The sequence below is a fragment of the Vespa mandarinia genome, chromosome 16, assembly GCF_050613455.1.
Source record: "Vespa mandarinia isolate Hongniang chromosome 16, ASM5061345v1, whole genome shotgun sequence".
In the NCBI taxonomy this organism is placed as follows: domain Eukaryota; kingdom Metazoa; phylum Arthropoda; class Insecta; order Hymenoptera; family Vespidae; genus Vespa; species Vespa mandarinia.
The window spans coordinates 704,088-721,189 of record NC_140825.1 but is presented as its reverse complement, the minus strand read 5'-3'; the positions used below and the strand labels follow the sequence as shown (position 1 = coordinate 721,189).

The 17,102-nt window shown below is 26.1% G+C and overlaps 4 protein-coding genes across 11 annotated transcripts; 2 read left to right on the top strand and 2 right to left on the bottom strand.

The window, feature by feature from the left end:
* Positions 1-1,605: 1,605 nt before the first annotated feature.
* Positions 1,606-4,545, bottom strand: SH3PX1 (sorting nexin 33-like protein SH3PX1). Of its 3 annotated transcripts, none has more exons than XM_035867173.2 (5): positions 4,135-4,545; positions 3,767-3,974; positions 3,207-3,669; positions 2,378-3,073; positions 1,606-2,294 (listed from the first exon to the last, which is right to left on the bottom strand). In XM_035867173.2, exons 2-5 carry the CDS (start codon positions 3,871-3,873, stop codon positions 2,043-2,045), a joined length of 1,518 nt encoding a protein of 505 aa, XP_035723066.1. In that variant the 5' UTR covers positions 3,874-3,974; positions 4,135-4,545; the 3' UTR covers positions 1,606-2,042. The 3 variants fall into 3 exon arrangements, with proteins under 3 accessions (XP_035723066.1, XP_085517894.1, XP_035723065.1); XM_085661768.1 differs by having other exon boundaries at positions 3,785-3,974; positions 4,135-4,544; XM_035867172.2 differs by having other exon boundaries at positions 1,614-2,294; positions 3,207-3,673; positions 3,785-3,974; positions 4,135-4,541.
* Positions 4,546-5,104: 559 nt separating this feature from the next.
* On the top strand, positions 5,105-8,647 carry schlank (ceramide synthase schlank). Its single transcript, XM_035867175.2, has 8 exons — positions 5,105-5,243; positions 5,387-6,054; positions 6,288-6,405; positions 6,484-6,596; positions 6,670-7,000; positions 7,170-7,288; positions 7,366-7,510; positions 7,733-8,647. Exons 2-8 carry the CDS (start codon positions 5,876-5,878, stop codon positions 7,853-7,855), a joined length of 1,128 nt encoding a protein of 375 aa, XP_035723068.1. The 5' UTR covers positions 5,105-5,243; positions 5,387-5,875; the 3' UTR covers positions 7,856-8,647.
* Positions 8,648-9,911: 1,264 nt separating this feature from the next.
* On the top strand, positions 9,912-12,906 carry PIG-T (phosphatidylinositol glycan anchor biosynthesis class T). Of its 4 annotated transcripts, none has more exons than XM_085661807.1 (9): positions 9,912-9,948; positions 10,377-10,511; positions 10,608-10,785; positions 10,865-11,096; positions 11,168-11,332; positions 11,388-11,685; positions 11,860-12,012; positions 12,186-12,432; positions 12,576-12,906. In XM_085661807.1, exons 1-9 carry the CDS (start codon positions 9,927-9,929, stop codon positions 12,829-12,831), a joined length of 1,686 nt encoding a protein of 561 aa, XP_085517933.1. In that variant the 5' UTR covers positions 9,912-9,926; the 3' UTR covers positions 12,832-12,906. The 4 variants fall into 4 exon arrangements, with proteins under 4 accessions (XP_085517933.1, XP_035723064.1, XP_085517934.1 ...); XM_035867171.2 differs by having other exon boundaries at positions 9,925-10,025; positions 10,175-10,511; XM_085661808.1 differs by lacking the exon at positions 11,860-12,012 and having other exon boundaries at positions 9,925-10,025; positions 10,175-10,511.
* A 505-nt stretch (positions 12,907-13,411) lies between these two features.
* Positions 13,412-16,823, bottom strand: ova (ovaries absent). 3 transcript variants are annotated; one of them, XM_035867169.2, is made up of 7 exons: positions 16,568-16,823; positions 15,825-16,134; positions 15,601-15,741; positions 15,319-15,516; positions 15,062-15,244; positions 14,439-14,946; positions 13,412-14,367 (listed from the first exon to the last, which is right to left on the bottom strand). In XM_035867169.2, the coding sequence occupies exons 2-7, from the start codon at positions 16,035-16,037 to the stop codon at positions 13,703-13,705; spliced, it is 1,908 nt and encodes a 635-aa protein (XP_035723062.1). In that variant the 5' UTR covers positions 16,038-16,134; positions 16,568-16,823; the 3' UTR covers positions 13,412-13,702. The 3 variants fall into 3 exon arrangements, with proteins under 3 accessions (XP_035723062.1, XP_035723061.1, XP_035723060.1); XM_035867168.2 differs by having other exon boundaries at positions 15,825-16,093; XM_035867167.2 differs by having other exon boundaries at positions 15,825-16,083.
* Between the last annotated feature and the right edge of the window lie 279 nt (positions 16,824-17,102).

The window sequence follows — 17,102 nt, the reverse complement described above, 5'->3', positions numbered from 1 at the left end:
TAACTTGTTAACTAACATAAATGCTAAACAAAAAATAAAGATATAAACAAGATTAATGAAACATATAAGATTAAATGACGTTTAAATAATTGTAAATTATAAGTTATATTGAAACTAATTATTATTATATAAAATACATAACTAATTATTAAAACATTGCTAGAGCAAATACTATCGATTATTAGAAATAATGTGTTTGGTTGTTTTCATTACATAATCCTAAAAACGATTGATATAAATAAAGGTAAAAAAAGATAAATTTAATTGTGTGATTTGTAGTGTATTACATTCGTGTATAAAATACTATACTGTCTATATTGATTTACATTATTATTATTTTAAACGGATCAACTGAGAGTTACATTTGTAAATATATTCAAAAAGTAATATTTAATCAAAGCTCATCGACAAGATATTTTCATTTCTTAACTAATATATCTAGAATATATATGCATAAAATTAATAATATTTATTAATGTTCATCATTATACTTATATTGTGATGAAAATACATTATAATATGTTATATTAATATAACATATATTTTTTATTACATTCATTTATACCTACAAGAATGAAAATATTTTCATTGGCATTGACAAATAAAGATTACATACATAACTTTGTGCTTAAAAATAAACTACATTATTATTTTGTACAATTAATAGAAAATGTGTTAATAATTCTGCTTGATTAGAAATAAGTTGTTTTAGCTGCTATGTTTATTTATACATTTGTTGTTGTCATTATAAAATTATATAATATTACATAAATTTCAGAGATAATCATTTTCAAATATTAGTTGCTTTTATAAAGATACACTATAAAACAGATAGAAGTAGTATATCTCTTAATTTTTTTATTTGATCATAAAGTGCTGATATAAAAAAAAAATTGTATTCTGTAAAAAATCAATATTCTAATGTTAACTTTTTAAGAATATTTTAGTACAAGAAGTACTGAATAGTTCTACTATTCAAGAGTAGCTATACTAATAGCTTTTTCTAAGATTTGAAATATAAATATTTTTATCTGAATAAATAATTGTATGAAATCGAAATAAAGTTACTTAAACATTAATTAACTGCATTTATTCCAATAATTAGTTGCTAACTAAATAGATTGATTGTGTGTGCCTATTGAATTGTTAAATTTATATTTATTTCAATCACAGACATAAATTATTTAGCAGCCATTTAAAAATATCTATGTAATATTTCAAATATATTCACATATGTATTGTATTGTACAAAGTATTTTTTAGTAATGTTATACATACTTTTACAATAGCATTTCCTTAAAATTTATGAGTTTTTATATAATACAGGTTCTATATTCATTGCTATGAGATGCAAATATAGAGGTGAAAGGAAAAAAGATTTGTAAATGTTGTATATATAATCACATTTTCAAATACCTGATATTTAAACATAATCATTATTATTAATCTTTTAATATTAATAAAGGTTGAATTAAAAGGTGAATATTAATAATTGTTATAATATATAATTCAAAATAATATAATTTTACTTACTCATTGTATTAAAATTGAAGTTCTTTATAAATTAAAATTAACTTAAATACAAAGTATACTAAATTAACATTAAAATGTCACGGTAATTGATATTATTTTTTTAAAAATGCATTCTATATATAGAAAAATATGTTAATATAAATATATTTGATGAAACTGAATCTCTTTTTTTCTCAAACATTATTCGAGAATAGTATTATTAAATTAATTATATTTTTAAAATATAAATACTCATATCGCAGATATTCATATTGCAAATAATTTTTTTGCTTATCATAACATACGTGATAATAACATTTGGCCCCTCTATATTTTTCTAATAAAATCTCTGAAACATTCTGATTAACATTGTATTGAGAAAATGTGATTAAATTTCTTATTACTGTGAGTGCATAAATAATCGAATATAATGAATTTATAAACAAGCGTCATGATCATGTATCAAAATCGTTAAGTTGTGCCTGGGAAAGGTATATAATATTAGCATAGTCATATTTTTAGTACCTGCTTCAGTCTACATATGCATTTAATGCTTCCTCTAATTTATTTACAATTTTTTTATAAAAGGAAATTTGTTCTTGCAAATGCGTTTTCATAGCTTTATTAATGTGTATATCACGTTCAGATTGAAAATGTGTCTCTTCCGCCATTAATGCGCGTGCTATTATATCTGTTCGGTGAGACATTTCACGCAATTGGTGTGTTTCCATTTTATGTTCTAAAACTAATTTTTCACAATCCTTCCTTTTTTGTACTGCACTCTAATGAAATATCACAAAATAAATTATAATTAATGCTTTATTTAAAAAAATTAGATTTAAATTAAGTTAGAAAGGAATCATACCTTATGTATACTTATAACATCAGGAAAATTACTGATAATTCCTCTATAAATATGAAATTTATCAGCAAGTGGTTCCCAGTCAAATTTTGGCTGTTCCTTATAGAGACGACCAATATCATTGTATGCTTCACCTGTTGCTTTTAATGCATTAGTCAATCTCATATGATTGCTATCATCTCCTTCTAAAGCATGTCCTAATGAAGAAAAAGAAATACCAATTTTCTGAAATTCTCTTTTATAAAGTACTTGGTGCTTTTTGGCTTGATCAACAGCCATGGCCATGAAATTTTTGACAACAGGATCTAAACCATTTATATATCTACTAAATGCATCTGTTTGAATTTCTACTTTGATAGCATCTAAAGGCGTATCAATACATTGGATGGCATTAAAATAATTCACTCCTAATAATTCATCTTTTTCAGCTAGTCGTTTTCCTGCTTTCCATCTCTTCTCATCGGTACAAATCATAAAGTGATCCCATACTCGGCTACGTGATAACACAGGATGACGACAAACATAATCAACAAATTCTTGTAATTGTGTACGACGATGTTCTATAAATTGTTCATCATAACGCCCTGATAATTGTTTATCAGGTAAGGGTGGAACTGGTATGAAACAATACTTTTCTTCTAAACGTTCATGTAACCAATCAAAATGTTTATATCTTCTTGAAACTTGAATATTATTAAACTGTAATAAAAAAAAAAAATTGCGTTAAATCTTTTCTTGAAAAAAAATTGGATGAATTAAAATAAGATCAGTTAAAAAAATACATAAAATACACAAAAAAATATATAAAAAAACGAGTGCAAGTTGAACATACCGTAGGTGTTAATTGATATACGATGAAGCTTTTAAGACCTTTAAGTTTTGATTCTTTCTTAGGAGATGTAACAACACAACTATATGATTCTCCCGTTGGTACCCATGCACAACGTCCATCTTCAGTTTCTTTGATAAGAAGCTTCTCACTTTCTGGTACACTCGCTACTCTTGTTCCTAATAAAAAACTATCTTCGCCGGATTTAATCAGAGTAGAAAACTTATTATTTTTCTTTGGTACATTAGATATAGGTCTTTCAGGTATCACAGAATGTATAGTATGAATTGAGATAGAATTTCCACTATCAGTGCTATTGGATTGGAGTGCTATATGCATAGCTTGTTGTTGTTGTTGTTGCTGCTGACTTGTAACGGGAACGTATGCTTGTGTTTGACCAACTTCTGAATCATCATCCCAATCATCATCCCAGTAATCTCCTGAACTTTGTTGCGACATTGTCATACTACCTAGTAAATAATAATATTAAATACTAAAGATAATATCTTTACAAACTGTAACAATTTAAGAACAATATTCCTCAATAGTTATGTATAAACTACATCTTTATTTTATCATACTCGACACGGGAGCAGAAGACTCTATCACTTGCACATATGCCGCTGGGAAAAGGCCAGATTTTCCACCTTGATTGAATCCCTCGCACCATCCATCGCCAACATTGTCTCTCATGACAGTTAAAATTTCTCCTGCGACGATAGACAACTCAGCTGTTCCTGACTCACCAGTAAAATCATATAATGCTCTTACCTAAGAAAAAAAATGTACAGATTTTATAATATTTACTCTATATCGTAAAAAATATTTTTAATCATCATAAATAAGTATGACTCATAAAAAAGAGAACAATAGTTAATTGAACTTTTGACAATGGCTTAATTAACTTTATGGTACCGATTTATTAACATACCTGCTGACCTTCCATTATAAATCTACCTCGAAATTTTGATTACGTCGATATACAATACGAAATATTATTTCAATTTGTCTGATAACGCCCGGTCACATACCTATACTTCTATACTGAGTCGTGCAACTGACATTTGCGCGTTTCTCGTAACTTGTATATTGTACCTTTAACGACATAAATGTATGTACATTGAAAATGACTGTACCAGTGTGAGCTATAAATCGTTGCCGATGAATCGAGATATAATCATTTTTCAATACTTGTTGGAACATTAGAAATTAATGTAATGTTGTTTATTTAACAATATAAGTAATAAAATGAGTAAAAATATAACTTCTTAATGGAAATTCTAAATCGCATACTGTCACATAACAAGTAGAGGTTAGGTGTAAGACAAGGGTTCCTAAAATTCTTACGACAGCACTGTGAACACATTGATACACGGAACCACTTTTTTTTATTACGATCATATTACTTTTGTCCAAGAGTGTACAATTGTAGAATTATTACTAGATCTGAGTATGTTCTAAAATAGTTCGTATTCATAAATACAAATATACATTTTTTAATATTAATTGATTTGTGATCTTATCATATGTAAGTAGATGCAAAGAGATCATAAATTTGAATTAAAATCTAACGATTATTTGTTAAACAATTAAATTATCAAATATAGAAACAATAAATTCTTCACGAGAATGAAAGATGTATTTTTTATGTACGGTAATGACAAAAGACAATATGTAACGTTATAGTCTTCAAAAAATTTCTCTCTAATTTGATTTGGATTGATTTTTTTACCATGCAATTAAAAAAGCAAGTATCTACGAAAAAATCCTATAAAATGTTATTCGAAAAAATTAAATATTGCTTTTACATGTTCAAGGCATTTTACCGCGATGAAAAGCAGTTTGTAACTAATAAAAGGAATTAAGGCAGTGTTCTGAACATTACTGCTTTCTTCCGTTATACGCTACTGCAAAAAAGAAATATTCGCTATCATACGATCCTTCTAACAACGTAAACAACGTAAACAAACTTATCGAAGAATTTTATTTCAAAACTAATTTTTCTGAAGGTACTACCTTTAGGAATTGCTTGTCTGGTTTGTAAGTTTTCTTAGCGTAAGCATAAATCTTGAAAATGGCATGTAATACGTTGTAATTTGATGAATTCTTTGTGATAAAAAAGAAGAAAAAAAAAAAAGAAAAAAAAAGAAAATAGAATTTCGAATTTAATTTTATTTCACTAGATATCATCGTTTGTGGATGCATCGTGAGCATTGTTTCTTCGCAAACAAGAAAAGAAACGAGGGAAAGAAAAGATAACGGTTTATCAGTACTGTTTTTTCTATAGTTCTCATACCAAAAACTTCTATAACTTCTAGATTATTAACAGATTCGAACGGATTTTCAATCTTGTCACTTAACATGATTTATTATAAGTGTATATGAAACATTAAACAGATCTCGACGATAAATTTTTTATTTTTCATTGGAGTAACAATAGTGTAGCTATTAAAAATAAATTCACGGATTTTAATTCTTTTAATGAATATTCATTATATATTTTCGTGGTGGCGTGATACACACCGAAGACGGATAAAGTTGTTTGCAGTGCGGTCAAGTGAAAAAACCATTATAAGAAAGGATTATTAGATAATTTTTTTAATCGAATAATTTATCGAATCTACAATAAATATCGATTACTAAAAATAAATACATTTTGAAAATAATTGATAATGAACACTTTAATGAATATATCGTCGACATTTTGGTCACCGGACATATGGCTACCGCCCAATATAACATGGGATGATATTAAACCGAATTCAGAAAACAAATATGCTGATTATCAGCATTTAATATTTCCCTTGCCAATGGCCTTAATTCTATTGGTTATGAGATATACTCTTGAAAGGTAAGAGTTTTAATTATCTTAATTTTAATTATCTCTATGTCCATTAATTGTTGATTTGATTAGAAAATAATTCAATATAAATTATATACGACAATAAACATTATACAATATCTCGATTTTTATTTATCATTCTATAGTTTATATATAGAATCCCAAGGATCATTCCGTACTTATTAGTTAGTTATATACTAATAGGATTTAGTTACTAATACTTTTATATTTATTTTGTACAGGTATTGCTTTGCACCCTTTGGCAAATCGCTTGGTATAAAAAATACAAGATCAAAAAAAGCACCGCCGAATGAAATTTTGGAGAAAGCTTATAGTAGTAAAAAAATAAAACACAAACAGGTAGATTTTTTCATCAAAATCAGTTTTTAAAAAATTAAATAGTATATATTTATATTAATAATTAATTGTATTTTTAAGATATTAGCTTTAGCTAAGCAATTGGATTGTTCGGAACGACAAATAGAAAGGTGGCTTAGACTCAGACGTTCTCAAGACAAACCATCTACTTTAACAAAGTTCTGCGAAAACAAGTAAGATGTATATAGATTATATATACTTTATATTTAAATAAAATATTTACATAATAACATGTTTTAATTTTAGTTGGAGGTGTTCATATTATACATATTCATTCTTTTATGGCCTTATTATTTTATGGAATAAACCATGGCTATGGGACATAAAACAATGTTATTATAACTATCCATATCATTCGGTAACTAATGATGTGTGGTGGTATTATATGATATCTATGGCATTTTACTGGTCATTGAGTTTGTCACAATTCTTCGATGTAAAAAGAAAAGATTTTTGGCAAATGTTCGTTCATCATATAGTGACTATTGTTTTATTGTGTTTCTCATGGGTCGCAAATTTAACAAGAATCGGTTCATTAGTCTTATTAGTACATGATTCTGCTGATATATTCCTAGAAGTAAGTGTAATATATTCTTTGAATATCTTTATTTTTCTTCTTATTTCATTACTTTTTATAAACATTTTATTGTATATATTATGATTATAAATATATATTAATAATTAGATAATTGGTACAATCATGTTTTTCACTTGGTACAAGACACAATATATTTTATTTTTTGTAGGTGGCAAAAATGGCAAAATATGCCAATTATCAAAAATTCTGTGACTTCGTATTTGTTATTTTCACAATATTATGGATTTCTACACGTGTTGGTATTTTTCCATTTTGGATAATTTATAGGTAACTTTAAAATCTTTTATAATTTTTTTTAGATTGAAGCTGATACATTTAAAAATATTTATTTTTTTTTGTTTTAGTACATTGATTGAAGCACCTAAAATAGTGCCAATGTTCCCAGCATATTATGTGTTTAATACATTATTGTGTCTCCTACTTTTGCTTCATTCGATTTGGACTTATGTTATTATTAAGATAGCATACAATGCCTTCTATGCTGGTCAGGTACATATCCATAAATTTAACTACACCATTAAATTTTTTAGATTACAGCATTCTCTACATTGTGATTGATAATGTTAACAATAAATCAAATTTTAAATTGTGTAACTCTATACACGTATATGACATTCATTACATTAATTTAAAACTTTAAATTTACAGAGAAAATTACAATGAATGGCAATGATACAACTTGATTTTGTATTTATTAAAAAAATGTTACAGATGGAAGGTGATATACGAAGTAATAGCAGTGAAGATGTTTCAGATGCCTCTGAGAATAATGCATCTGTTAATGATACAACGAACTACATCAGCAAACGAAGTCCAAGACAAAAGACACACTAACAAAAAAGATCAACTAGATAAAAGTCCTAACATATATAATGTTAAAGATAAAAAAAGAAAACAAAAAAATAATTAGCCTGGCGCTAAATTATCATTCTTCAAACTTATTCAAGTTATAAAGTTATGATTGTATCATTATAACAAATCAAATTATAACTTTATTGGGAATATCATAAAAAAAAACTCTAGACTTAACAACTAAGATATTTGTTGCTATAAATATTTTTTAAAGCAATTTCATGTTTATTTCTATAAAGTAAGAGAAAGTGATTCACTATAAATGCAAAATCCAAATTTCATTTTTAACATATTACCAATATTGTAAAAAAATGAAAATCTTTAGTCATATTTCACTTTCATATTTTACATTATACCATTTATTTATAATTATTTTATTTAAAAATTTAGGTACCTGTATGTATTATCTTTTAAAAGAACTTTAAGTGTTTAATTAAACAAAGAATGGACCAAAGCTTTAGATTTTTATGTCAAAAGGTAACCCTTTTTAAACTTGTGATTCGTGATATTAAAATATTTTTATATATTCATTTAGTATATTCTGAAAATATCTATAAGTTTAACGATAAAGTAGAATGAAAAGGAAAGTGCAAAGAAAATCGTGCAAAGAAAAATTTCCACAAATAGCATTTATTTCGCAAAGTTTTATGTGAATCTCTTTGATTAAATGTTAAATGGTAGTATTAGTTAGTGAATAAAATCAAGTTGAAAATTAATAAGTGTAAGTTATTTTGCTGATTAAGATATCAAACGCAATTCAATGAATATATTTATTAATAAATAATAAATAGAGTGCAATAGTAGTTTCTAACAATGATAATTTAGTAACATTATTTTGTGTAAACAATCACATTTTTTATATAGTTCATTTACGTTTCCATTAAAATATGTACATTTATAACTATTTAAATATATAAGGTAAAGTGATTGAAAATCGGTTGCTCATTAATTTTAATTCTTTTTTCCAACGTAATTTATTGATTATTGCCTGATTACAATGCATATATGTCAGTTTATTAAAAACTTCATAAATAAACAAAACCGCTTATATTATAAGGATCGATATAGATCATTCTCGTATATAAAATATCAAAGTGTGTAAGAAAAAGTATCAAAAATGTTCTACCACGAAATTAATTAATTAATTATTATCACGAACGAGTGAATGCAATTAACAGACTGCAATTGAACGAACTAAGAAAAAGTATCAAATCATATGTTCTCGTGCAAAGCACCGCTTTTCTGAGAAATATTATATTTCGAAGGTAACTTCGATGATACGTGCGGTTAAATAAGCATCGCAAAAGGTCGGCCTCGAGACAAAAACACGAACATCCTACAACTTTAATACTTGGCCTAATTTTTATAAATTTACTTATATAACTTGATAATTTTCCTAGTTGAAGATTTACTCAAGCTTGGTTAAGATCGTCACAACTCATTCTAGAATCTCACGTTCCTATATAAAGATTTTCGCAGATACAACAAATAAATAGAAAATGAAGGATTATCTGCATAGAAAATTGCGATTAAATTTTATTAAAATAATTCAAAATTATCTTAAACAAATATACAATGTAATTTTATATAAAAAGAAATAAAAGAAGTAAGAAGAAAATTCAAATAAACCGCCTAAATAGAAATCGACATGGAGTACTAGTACCGACTACTTGAACAATACTTTTTTTGGTTAGAAAAATTGTAGAAATTCTATAATGTGTATAATACCACAAAGATCCAAAAGAAAAGATTAATTAATAATAAAACTATTGATATAAAAAAAAAAAAGAAAAATAGTAAATAATACTTTTACACGTATGCAACGTATCAAGTTCTTTCATTTTATGTAATTTGGACTTGTTTAAACGATATAAAAATATCAAACTTCAAATGTAATTTTTGAAAAATATGTTAAAACTCTTGATATCTCACAGATCTATCATATTTAATGCCCTCTAATCTTTGATATAAATTTTATCAAAATTGTTAAGTATTGTAATTTAGTGCCATTTCAACCAATCTCGATTAATTTTAATCAATGATTAACTGATAAATGATCAATAGTGTAGCAAACAGTAAAACTTTTATGTCGTTTTTAATCTATATTTTCGTAATATCAATAACCATTAAAAAAATTTATACATAGTATAAAGTAGGCAAAATATTAATTAAAATAGGCTAAGAAAATACATATATACGTCGTTTATTGACTCTGTCGCGAAATACGATATTAGTTTGAATATAAAATATTAATCATATATGTAGTACTGTATATATGGTATTAGTATACCCTTTTTTCAGATTGTACGATTATGAACCTAACTACAAATATAAAAAGTCTCAAAAAAAAGTAATTGATTATTAAAAAGACATAGGAACTTTTGACCCATCTTAGGGACTTTGGCTCAACTTGTATTTCATCCATTTATTTAAAACTGTCAATGATAGAAAAGTATGAAGCCGTCAAAAGTATACTTATTAATTGGTATTAATGTTTTATTAGGAATAATAAATAACGTTCATACGCATGTTGATTCTTTCGACGAAGAATTATTCTTAAAACCTTTACCAAGCAGTCATGTTTATGCTTATTTTCAATTTACAACGATATGGAAATCCTCGAATACACCAAAATCATGTATGTAAAGTTTTATAATCTTTCATGTCCCCTTTATTTGTACATTTTTATACAAATATGTGTAATTTTAAAGCAAATACATAAAATATATTTCAGTTTATCACTCACATTTATTTCCAAGAGGATTAGGTGAAATTATAGGACGTCATAAAATAGATGAATTACATATAACTCTGACCCAAGGTTTATGGAATTATCAAAAATGGGGGTATCCTTTTTATGATGCTGGGCCTGGAGCTGAGATATATGCTTGGTTTAATAAAGATGTCTCTAAGTAAATAGAATAATTTACTTATGAGATTTATTTTGTCTTATAATTAATTTATAAAATCATATTTTTTTCTGTTGCATAGTATCGATCAAGAATGGAAAGGACTCACTAATGCACTGTCAGGTTTACTTTGTGCTTCTTTAAATTTTGTTGATTCTGCCAATAGTATATCACCAAAGTTTTCTTTTCGTCCTCGTGGTGTTGTTAAACAAACTCCAAACTCTACTTACTTGCGCTATTCTTCTCTACCACGAGAAATAGTTTGCACAGAAAATTTAACACCATTTAAAAAATTATTACCATGTAATTCCAAGGTATTGTTTAAAGTATATATAATAGATATGCTCAATAACGAAACTATTACTAAATGATTTCATTTTTATAGAAAGGTCTAGCAACTCTATTAAATTCTGCATACATTCATAATACAAATTATCATTCTCTTGGAATACATTTCCGCTCTATATGTGGTAATGTAGCCTGTACAGATACATTTTTAGAATTGCAACAGACAGTTTCATTAATATATGATAATGTGATAGATACACAGGTAAGTTAATATAAATATAAAGATTTTAAGAAAAGATTAATTGCTTTTATTATAGGATTGGTCTATAAGAAAATTTTTTGGAATGGGAATTAAGGGTTCATGTCCTCTTACAACAATAAGTAACATATATGTTGATATATCAAGTAATAAGTCGCATCATGTTTATGAAATAATTCCTACACCCACGGTCAAACTTAAAAGCTTACGTGGAGGACAACAGAATAATATTGCTATATATGATATTAGATCGCATTCTACTGAAGGAATGTTCAATATTGCTGTTAAACATAGTACAACAAAGAATGCAGTCGTTAATTATCCTTCTATTCTTTATGCAAATAGATATATTATAGGTATGTGCTCGTATCTATTTATGATTATTGCTATGATTTATAATAGTAAATATTATACAGATAAGCATTATTTATATAAAATTTTTTTAAATATTTTGTTTAGAAGTGTAAATTTTTTTATAATCTTTATCATGAGTCATAAAGTAAAGTTTATATTCATTGTACATTTCATAGGATCTGGTCAACAGAAAGGTAGTTTAGTGACAAAGATATATAATAATCACTGGCAAGCACTTAATATTGTATTATTGGAAAACATTCCATGGTATTTATCAGTCTATTTGCACACGATTAAAATCACCTGTAATGAGGAAAATGTTATTCCATGTAAGACAATTTGTTATTGTTTTTATTTAATAATATCATTATATTTTTTATTATTATTTTCATATGCAACACGATTAACAAATACATTTTAACTTTTTTTTGTTTTGAAATATGTATAATTAAAAATAATATTGATTGGATTATAATATTTATAATTATAAAAACAATTACAGTAGCACTTCATTACATGCCAGGAAAAGAAAGAATAAGTCCATATTATTTAGAATTAATTTTACGCTTACCACCTCATTCAGTTACGAAGTTTTCTATAGAAATGGAATACTTATTTTTAAAATGGCAAGAATATCCACCTGATGCAAATCATGGATTTTATATGGGTCCAGCAATTATTACAGCACTACTACCAATTGCACGAAATTATACTGCTTTACCTCTTGATGGAAGTACTATAACATCAAGGTATATATTTCTATACAATACTCTCTTTCTTTCTCTCTCTCTCTCTCTTTCTCTCTCTCTCTCTCTCTCTCTTTCTTAATGAAATTATATGTTATATATAACAAAATGTATTATTATTATAATTGACCAAATGCTTATTTCAGCTTTAATGCCTCACGAGATAGTTATCTAGTACAATTGAGAACGGAATCTTTACTTATCAGTCTTCCTACTCCTGATTTTAGTATGCCATATAATGTAATCTGTTTAGCATGCACAGCAGTTGCTCTAGCATTTGGTCCGCTTCATAATATATCTACAAAGCGATTAGTATTGAAACATATTGAAAAAGATTGGAGAGATCAAATATTTTCTCTCTTTAAAGAAAAGATTTTTGGATTTAAAGAAAAACAGGAATAAAAATCATGTTATTTGTTTTTATATGTACAAAATATATATTTAATGAAAATAAATAAAATATTAATAATTTGTTAAGCAGTCTTTATAATATAAAAATATTTATTGTTAAATGTTATTTTTAATGAATAATTCTAAAGAGATTGCCTTTCATTTTTTACTAACATTTATTTATAATTTATTTAAGTTTAAGATTATCGTTGCTCATTAAAACTTCATAAATAGTCTATTCTTTATTCAAATAATAATAGCATAACGAGAAACAATAATAGCGCATAACGGGTACGTCCAAAAATGTGCATACAATAACATTGATTATAATAAAATAAGGAGAAAAATAAAAAGTATCATTATCAGGCGCTATTATTACTCGTTATTCTATGTACATTTTTAATATTCACTTATTGTATAATAATATAACTATACTTGTATATACAAGTAATCATGGTATAACAGAAATCAACAATAATTTATTTATATGTCATTTCTTACTTCGGAGAAAGAAATTAGTACTTTTTTTTTCTTTTTTTTTTTCTTTTTCTTTTTTTTTTTTTTTTTTTTTTTTTAAACTTTTTCCAATATTACGTTGTTAACTTTCTATACAAACAGGTAACAAAATTTTACAATGATTAAAAAATTTTTATGATTCAGGATAATGATAAATATCACTCCTATTATATACATTTGTAATATATATACCCCAGTGCTGTAAGTGATAATATATTCTTTAAACTATCATTGTAAAAAGTATTGTGGAATCAATGTTGATATAACAAGGAGTATTTGTTTGTTACCATATTTTTCATATGAAGAATAAACAATAAATATTGATAACATAATGCAATTAAAATTAAAATATCCTATTTGTTACGTTTCATGGTGCTGGTCTTAGTATTGGAGAAAGTTGAATACATGCGTCTAAAACACCACCAATGTGACATTTGTTTACGTGGTTTTCATTATCTTCACTAAAGATATTTTGCATTAACCAATGATTTGTTGAATTTGCAGGATAAATGCAAGCTTTTGAACAAACTTTATTTGTTGATAGATTTGGTAATAAATTTTCTTTGAATAAAGAATTCATTGGGTCCCGATTCTCATTAAATGTATGTACGGTCGAAATTTCTTCTTCATCAGATGAACAAAGATCAATAACCATAATTGATTTCTGTGTTACTGAACATGGTACCATTTCTTTTATTTTGTCTTCACTGACAAACCTGTTTTCAGAATAATAATTAACAGATGTAACGGATCTTTTTAATTGTGTTGTTGGCATAGATTCTTCTTCTATTATCATTGGTTCAAGTTCTGTTTCTTCTGATATTTTAGATTTTAACATCAAATTGGTTTCATATTGTTTTAATTTTGTTTTCGATGCTGGTCCAGCTTTTTTATATAATGGTTTTATAGCAGAACTTGAATGTTTAAGAGAATTTCGCTTGGACTCTTCTATTTGTGTTTGGTTTAATCGCGTGAGAATAACATAAAGGGGTCGACAAGCAGCATATAGAATTTGTGAATTTATATCCAACACTAGGGGAAGAAAAAATTTATAAAATCATACCTTTTAAAAAGTATACAGTTCATGTTTATTATATACTTACTTGGCTTTCCTTTTAAAGAATCAGAGAACTTATATTGATGTACATAGTCATTAATTGGTTTATCTCGATTGGATTTGTATGTTGTTAACCACCTATCATGGTCATCCTCTTTATCTAACCATTTTGGTCTAAATGAACTTGTTATGGGAGGTGCAAGTACATGTCTTTCTATTCTTTCTAATCGTTCTTGCTGTGTTTCTTCAGTCATTGTCTTTGATTTTTTTGCTAATATTATACCAGCAGGTGAAGAAAATGGAATTGCTCGATATTTTGTTAAATTAATTGATCCTCTAACACGGGGTGAAGTTCTGGTTGCTATACACATATTAATTGCTTCACTTTTATTTGATTCAATTGCTTTACATTCTTTTTCTCTCGAACACAATTGAAAGTATTCCAAAAACTGATTTTGACTTGATTCAGATTTTATGGTGGATAAGTCTGGTGTAGTCGAACGTGAACTGTTAGTTTCATGATATTGTTGCTCACAACAAATCAGCTCATGTTCCTAAAATATTACAATAGTAAGCGTCCATGTATATTAAAAATTTATCAACATTTAAAGATAGTTCAATTAGTAAATTATACAAATAACAAATTTTTTCAAAAATTAAACAAAAAACCTTCATTTTTTCAAGTCCTATAAATTCAGCATCACAATTATCACAAAGATATATGTCATCACAAGGTGGTTGAACCATCATAAAAGATTGTGTTTGTTGTTTTGATTTATTTGCAAAATTGGATATAATTCCATTATGAAAGAGCAATGTTTTTCTTGGACTGTCATTCTTTTTATCATAATTCTATAAAGAAATAATAATAATTAATATCAATCAACAATCTATCTAATTAAAAGATAATGGCTAAGCATAAGTACCATATTCTCATTGCGGAATGTTACTAAAAGTTTTCCAGTACTTTTATGATACAAACTAGTAGTGGAATCCCAATTATTAACATATTCTAATTCTTCATGTGGATATTGAGCAAGATATGAACAAAAACGTAATAAATATTCACTTTTGTGATATGTATAACATCTGAAGACTAACTTCTTTAGATTTGCCATCCAATTCTGAAAAATAAACCAGTTAATATCATGTACAATTAAAACTATAGTTAATGCTTATTGAAAATAATTTAATATGATCTTACTCACATCTGTCATCTTTTTAGGTCGTATTAAAGGATTAGAAAATTTTACTTCTTTAGGCCACCATTGTGGTTCAGTTATAACTTCATTAAAATCATGTCCTAATGAACACTGAACCATAAATGTTATAAAATTTTCTAATTGTGTCTGTAATGTAAAAAAAATGTTTGGATATGAAAAAATATTAAATTTCAATTCTATAATTACATTTAAAGAAAATATTAATGTACCAATGTTATTTTTTCCAAAGATGTTGGATAACCATCAGCAAACAAAAGTGGAAGATTAGAAACCATAGAACTTTCTTCATGAGAATTTTCACAAGCCAATTCTACGTTTTCATTAGCAGCTGTCATCATGTTTTCATACAAATTATCAGGGAGACGGTTTTGAGGCAAACCTCCTACCTCGTACACATCTCCTTGCATGCTCGAGTACTTCATTTTACTCAAAGACTATTAACATTTTGTTTATTTTTGATAAATTTATCTGAAAAACTCTTATTTAAGTTTTTCAAGAATTATTTTCTTCTTTAGTATACTATATGAAAGAAAATATTTATATGTTATAACACAATATATATATTAAATATAAAAAATATAAATGCATAATATGAAAAATTAACTTTGATAACAATAAATCCTTCTAACTCATTTTTTGAAGTATAAAAATAAATACGTATGTATTTAATAGATATAACGATAAATTGACGATTACATTCTCAATAAAAAACAAATATGTTTATTCTTAATAAAAACATTTATATAAATAACCTATTTTATTTCGACTTCTTACAAATACGTATTCTACTGTAACTTTTTCATTGAGATACATTTAAAATCAGGTATTTATTAAGATTTTAAATAAATATAATAATAAAAATAATAATAAAAAAAGAAGGAAAAAAAAAGAAATGAGCATAATTTCCTAAAAGTAGAAATTGTATGCTATACAAAATGCCTTCATTGTATACCTTCTTAAGGCGTTCTTCGGAACGAGGAGGGGATTCGAAAAGCGAGCTTAATAGTATTTAGGTTTAACCTAATTGATAAACATTCATTGCATATGATTGAATTTTTTACATTATTACACTTATCTGCACTTAATATTTTGATACACTTTTTATAATATAATTTTAAAAAGAAAAATAATCAGCCATACAATATAACTATCGAAATATATAGGGGTCATAACAATGACTGTTAGAACCGCCAAGTTCTAATGTAAAAGACTCCTGCAAATTTTAGTTCAGTCTATAGAAACCCAGGTGGTGCAGTAATACGTCAGTAGGCTATATATACACATACTTATATTATATTAGGTTGGCAACTAAGTGATTGCGGATTTTGTCGATAGATGGACTTTACACTTTCTTTTGTTAAATTCGCAATCACTTAGTTACCAACCCAATATCATATATGTTTATAATTTGTTAAGATAAGCTATAACAAATATATACTATGTACACATATATATATATATGTTTGTAGTGCACTTCAGTTAAATGA